The 6,599-nt window shown below is 36.4% G+C and overlaps 1 protein-coding gene across 1 annotated transcript in view; it reads right to left on the reverse strand.

The window, feature by feature from the left end:
* Positions 1-2,637, reverse strand: part of LOC105625136 (cysteine string protein) — a gene marked incomplete at its 5' end in the record, with an annotated part of 16,206 nt that extends 13,569 nt beyond the window's left edge. The window contains one exon of the mRNA XM_012206477.1: positions 2,461-2,637. Within this exon, the coding sequence (XP_012061867.1) occupies positions 2,461-2,637 (177 nt within the window). The remainder of the gene's footprint in view (positions 1-2,460) is intronic.
* Positions 2,638-6,599: the final 3,962 nt, after the last annotated feature.

A 6,599-nucleotide genomic window follows, 5' to 3' on the forward strand; every position in this document is an offset into this window, starting at 1 on the left:
TATATATATATATATATATATATATATATATATATAAATCAACAAATTTTTGTAACATGATTGACAAAATTACAAATTGTTAATCAATTTGATAAAAAGTAAATTATTAATATATCAAACAGCGGGAATAATAACTTTCAAATACATAAATCTATCGAAAATAGATTTTTTACAAATTGTAATATCTATTACAAACTTTATCAACAAACAGCATACATACAACAGAATCTGTCAGCGGAATGATGACAGATTAAACGCAAAAATGTTCAGAATCTTGTAATTTTATAAGTATTTCAATATAGTTTGTATAAAAATTATTAAGTAAGGACAAATTGCTTGATTTAATAAAAAATAGATGTAGCTTAGTTGTGAATGCATTTGATATTGTTTACTGCAATATTTTGTTCAAAGTTATTGAAAAATTGTCAGTGTATTACTACAATTTGCTAATTGGGTTTATAAAATACTTAAAATAATTTTATATAATACTATTCAACATTAATTTATATTTTTATATTTAAGCTACAACCTTGAATAACAACAGAAATTAAAATATAGAAAGAAAATTATATTTAGAAAGCGAAAAATTTATGACATAATTATACGACTGAGAATAAAAATATCGCAAAAATTACGGTAACCTATCAAATGATCAATTAGATAAAAATATGTTTATATTCGGATATTCATACAGTAATGTGTGACAATTCGCACAAGTTTCTATTACATAAGTAAAAAATACGTTATTTCCTTATATCGATAAAATCTGTACATTTTGCTGAAGTAGACAGGTGGATATCAACCGGCGAAAAGATAAAAAAAAATGTTGTGAATATTATTCCAATTTCAACGGCTATTAGTTAATTCGTCTTCAAAGAACCAGTGTAATGACGATGATCAACTAGTCGAATAGTTTATCAGGACAATTGTGACAGTTGAGACCGATAAGGTGTGCAAAATAGCAGATGACAGCGCATAGTTATAGTATTGGGCGTCTTCACTCTTCAATGTCGCGACATAATTTCTACTTACGACATTTTTCTTCTGTCCATGGCGAATAAAGCACTGATCAGTCAATTTCTCGCGCGAATTATTCAAACAATAAAATTTGTCCTCAATCGATTTTTTTAATGATACTATACGAACATTTTCTTCAATGTATCGTACAAAAATGCGTGCACTTCTTTCAACAGAAGTGTTCTGGAGCACTATCAGCACCATACGAAAGATTTTACTCAATTCAATATTTTAGTTCCGCTAGTCAACGCATATGCGCCAAAGTGGCGCTAGAAATAAAGCTCTAGTAGAATATCTATAATAATCATGCAGGTGCCTTTTCATGCTGATACTAAACGCTCATTTTCAAGGCTTAAATACAATAGACAATAGACACAGGCAACAGAGAATAACGAGTCATCCAATCAGATGTGTAAATTCGACGTTATTGCCTGTATTCATAGTCATACATAAGGATTCTTAAATTTATCTTTAGATGCTCAGCAGCCAATGAAATAATTCGTAGAGTATCTAAAGATAAATTTAAGGAAGCCTTAAATATAAGGCTTGACTATGAATACGAGTATAAAGAGTAAAAAAAAAAAATCTCAGAGCTCTGATTGGACAATTCGTCATTCCCTGTGCCTATTGTGTTTAAGCGTCAAAAGAGATCACACGACTTATTTTGACGTCGAAAATAAGCATTGAACGTCAGTATGAAAATGCATGTTAGGCCGCAGTCCCATAAGCGGAAATTAAAGCCTGCGGCACACGATACTTGTTTCCTGCTGAATTGTTAGCTGGATTAGACTCTTGTCACCGTATTGGCTGCGATGTTGTCAGTGCCAATACACGAACCAAATATCGATTTATTATTTCCTTGAAAAGTGGACGATGTATCCTAAGGCTACGTTCCAAAACTTGCTCTCCGAGGAAAATTTTACTCGAAATATGTAGTACGCGTAACGTATGCTGCATATAGAGTAATCTTTCTCGGAGAGGAAATTTTGGAACGTAGCTTAAAAAAATAGACGTTGATTTATATCCATTTTGTCAGAGGGTAGTAATGCGTGGCAGAATATGGCGTTACAAGCGTTAGTTGCGGCGCTCGAATCAGTCCTTTTTTCCGACTTTTCTTTCTCTCTCTCTCTCTCTCTTTCTCTTTCTTCTGCGGATCTTTTGTAAACCCTAGATTTTAGTTAGTGGTTCGTTTAATGGTAGTTCGGTAAGATTAATAATTATCCTATGTTTACAACGACATCGATTATTGCTCATGTCATTAGATAATTGCTCGCATTATCAGATAAATGCTTATATTGTAAAATTTCTTCTCGTATTCTAAACTAATGCGATACCGATATCCATCATACGCACGCAATCACATCTCTACTTTAGAAATCTGTACATTCTAAACAGTTAATGTTAGTCAGCTCCGTCCCGAAAACGGAGGCGAACATGCCTCACCCATAAAGATATATGCGCCAGGCTATCATCCAATGAAATCGTCCCTAGAAGGGCGATGGAAAAACTCAGCAGCGCCTGCAGGGCGTTTCTGCAGGAATGAGCAGTTTCGCCTCGAGGCATCTCGCGCTCACGGGAAACACGAGGAGGCCTACTCATTTGCGTCTCCAGACGCACGCTCTGAAAAGATAGAGATTAGAATTAAGATTGGATATTGACTTGCCAATAATGCTGAGACAATCAAGTAATTAGATTGTATCGCTTGCCTTATCGGAACAAGTCAACTCTATGTGGAACGCCGGCAAATTCGAACTCGTAACAGTGAATCACGAGTCGAACGCACAAGGCGTCATTTGAGTTTATATTAAACCGCCTTATGGTTATTATGAGAATCAATGAGTAACATTTATTTGCAAACTTAATGATTTCCTACCAATCTTTTTCTCCTAGCGAGCCAACATAGATGACACAAAGGACTAATAGCACACGTGTCGCGTGCTATTAATCTATAAAGGGAGATAATTATTCCAAAGGAATTCGTAACATAGCAAGCACTGACTTATGGAAGCCCCTTTCGAAAATCAAAATTTAGAATCTCTTAAACTTTATAGAAATGAATTACACTTTCATTATTGCAGTTGTGACAACAATTGGAGAAATTTATCACAATTATTAATATTAGTATATACATATATTATATATCTCCCGTTTAAATATTAGGTGTACAACATTACTTCCGCCGTTTTTTTCCGAAATTCGAGGCTTTATTGTAAAAAACTGGTTATACATTTATGATTCAAAGTATTGTCCATCGCTGGCCACTACTTTCTCCCATCTTTCGGGTAGCGTACGAATTCCGCGTCGAAAAAACTGATCATCTTTTGAGGCTATCTACGAATCGATCCAATTTTTTACTTCTTCATAAGACCGGAAGTGCTAGTCAGCCAGGCCGTGTGCCATTGATCGAAACAAGTGATAGTCAGAGGGAGCAACGTCTGGAGAATACGCCGGGTGGAGTAGGACTTTCCATTTCAACGTTTCCAAGTATGTCTTGACCACTTTCGCAACATGGGGTCGAGCATTGTCATGCTGCAAAATCACTTTATCGTGTCTCTCGTTGTATTGAGGCCGTTTGTCTTTCAATGCTCGGCTCAAACGCATCAATTGCGTTCGATACCGATCGTCTGTGATTGTTTCAGTCGGTTTTAACAGTTCATAATACACTACGCCGAGCTGGTCCCACCAAATACAAAGCATGACCTTGGACGTCAAAATCACCATTCTTGAAGCGTTGAAACCACTCACGACACATTCTTTCACTAATAGCGGCCTCACCATAAGTATATGAGAACATTCGATGAGCCTCAGCCGCAGATTTCTTCATATTGAAGCAAAAAATTAAAACCTCTCGCAAATGACGAGAATTTGGCTCGTAAACTGACATTTTCAATCGAGAATAACTTTATGATGCAGACACAAATCGACTAATGTTTCTATGGGGTTATGTTGACAGATGCCCAAGTTTAATGTATGACGTCTGTGATCTATTTATTTCGACCACTACTTACCGCTAAAGCCATCTATAGGAAAACGACAGAAGCAAAGTTGTACACCTAATATATATATATTATTTATAAAAACTAAATTCGTTAAACTGATTTAATGGAGAAAACCATACAAGCGCATGATTAATCAACATGCTGAAGCGGATTCTCACCTAACCTGGATTCTTCGAATGTTATATCATTATTGTTTAACATTCAGCAAATAACTAGAATGGATGATACCTGGATAGCATTCGGTAGGAATCTAAAATCTCTTAATCTCTTCTCTCACGGATGTAAATCGAAACTAAAATAAGTACACAAAATGAAGACAAAGCAATGTCTGTATGTATGTGTGATTTTCGATCCACAAAAAAAGTTTAGTTTCCTATGTCCCATGGAACTTGCAGATACGCAATCAATGACAAACGCTATTCTGGTGGATCCAATAAAAGTGATATACGGGAAGGCTCTTGTGATTGGTCAGTGCTAACTGCGCATTCCAAAAATTCTGCTCAATGGGACACAGGAAAACAGATTATAGCTGAACAGAATAGGCTGAATGAAGCCAATAACTAGTGTTCCGGTAATTCCGCAGAATAGGCGCATCCTCAGGATGTGTTCACAAGGAATGCAAAACTGCGGAATTCGCCGTTTTCTGTTGCGCAAATTTATTGGTCGTACACAGAATCTTGTTCAAATGCACAAGGGAATCAACCAATCGAAATTCTTCATTTCCATGGAACAGGTTGCAGGAATTCCAAGGAATTTTAATAAAATTTTTTTTATTTTCCAGATGTACCAGTCTAGATCGGCACTAATCCGTTGAAATTTCTTTTCTATCGACTTCCGTTCCGGAAGTGGCCATTTTTCTCGCGAACGGTTCGAGCTAGAGGTTTGGTGACTAAGGCAATGTTGTTGTATTTCAAAAGACGCGTCGAATGCTGTTCGAATCATGTCCCTATCTCTTTTCATTCAGGCTGTGTACTCTAGGAAGGAGGTGTTTCGGCGAAATTTTTCGAAGTACTGATGAATCGGAAAAATCGATAAAAATTCGATTATACCAATCGACTCAGAAGGTCGAGAAACGTAATTTGGACACATTAATTTGGGAAAAATTGAAAATCTTTAAGGGACTTAGTATTTTTTCGAATTTTCGAAAATTTTTTTATTACTGATTCCAAAAGTTCCGATCATGATTCGTGCTCATACGTTGGAATTTTTGGTCTACCTACTTCCGAACCGGAAGTCGCTATTCTTCCACGAACGGTTGGAGATATAGATTTGGTGTCTGAGGCAATGTTAATTGCATTTTAAAAAACGCGACGAATGCAGTTCGAATCATGTCTCTATCTTTTTTCGTTCAGCCGTGTACTCTTGGAAGGTGGAGTTTCGGTGAAATTTTTTTAAATCCCGAAGAAAAAATCGGAAAAATGGAAAAAAAGTCGACTATACCAATCGACTCAGGAGGTCGAGAAACGTAATATGGATCTATAAATTTAGGATAAAATTTTTGAAAATTTTTGAAAATTCTATGGGGGACTTGGAATTTTTTCGAATTTTCGCAAATTTTTTTATTACTGATTCCAGAAGTACCAGTCTGAATCGGCGCTCATCCGTTGGAATTTTTTTCTATCGACTTCTGTTCCGGAAATGACATGTTTGGAGGGTTATATGTCGCGAATTGTTGGACCTAGAGGATCGGTGTCTGAGAGAATGTTGTTGTACTTTGGAATAGGAGTAGAATGCCGTTGCAACCATCTTCCTATCTCTTTTCGTTCAGGCTGTGTACTCTTGGAACGTGGAATTTCGGTGAAATTTTTCGAAGTCCCGAAGGAAAAATCGGAAAAATGGAAAAAAAGTCTACTATACCAATCGACTCAGGAGATCGAGAAACGTACGTTGGACCTATAAATGAGGGGCAAAATTGATGAAAATTTTTGAAAATTTTTTGGGGGACATGGAATTATATCGAATTTTCGAAAAGTTTTTTATTACTGATTCCAGAAGTACCGGTCTGGATCGGCGCTCATCAGTTGGAATTTTCCTTCTATCGACCTCCGTTCCGGAAATGACATGTTTGGAGGGTTGTATCTCGCGAACGGTTGGATCTACAGGTTCGGTGTCTGAGAGAATGTTGTATTTCAAAAGACGCGTCGAATGCTGTTCGAATCACGTCCCTATCTCTTTTCATTCAGGATGTGTATTCTAGGAAGTCGAGATAATGTCAAAATTTTACAAAGTCCGAAGTGAAAAATTAATAAAAATTCGACTACACCAATCGACAGAGAATGTGGAGAAACGCACTTTGGTCATATAAATGGGGAGGTTTTGAAAATTATTCAAAAATTTTTCTAAGCCCCATACCCGTCGAAAAGGGACAAAAAATGAGGGTGACGAAAAAATACGAACTATGGACATCTATCAAAATTTGGGTAGTTTGGATTAGGTCCAGAATTTTTCGGTAATTTCGGTTAGGTCGACAAAGTTAGGACGAAAAAGTTAGGTGGACAAAGTAAGGACGAAAAGGTTAGGTTAGGTTAGGTTAGGTTAGGTTAGGTTAGGTTAGGTTAGGTTAGGTTAGGTTAGGTTAGGTTA

Source organism: Atta cephalotes (genome assembly GCF_000143395.1).
Source record: "Atta cephalotes unplaced genomic scaffold scaffold00111, whole genome shotgun sequence".
NCBI lineage: Eukaryota > Metazoa > Arthropoda > Insecta > Hymenoptera > Formicidae > Atta > Atta cephalotes.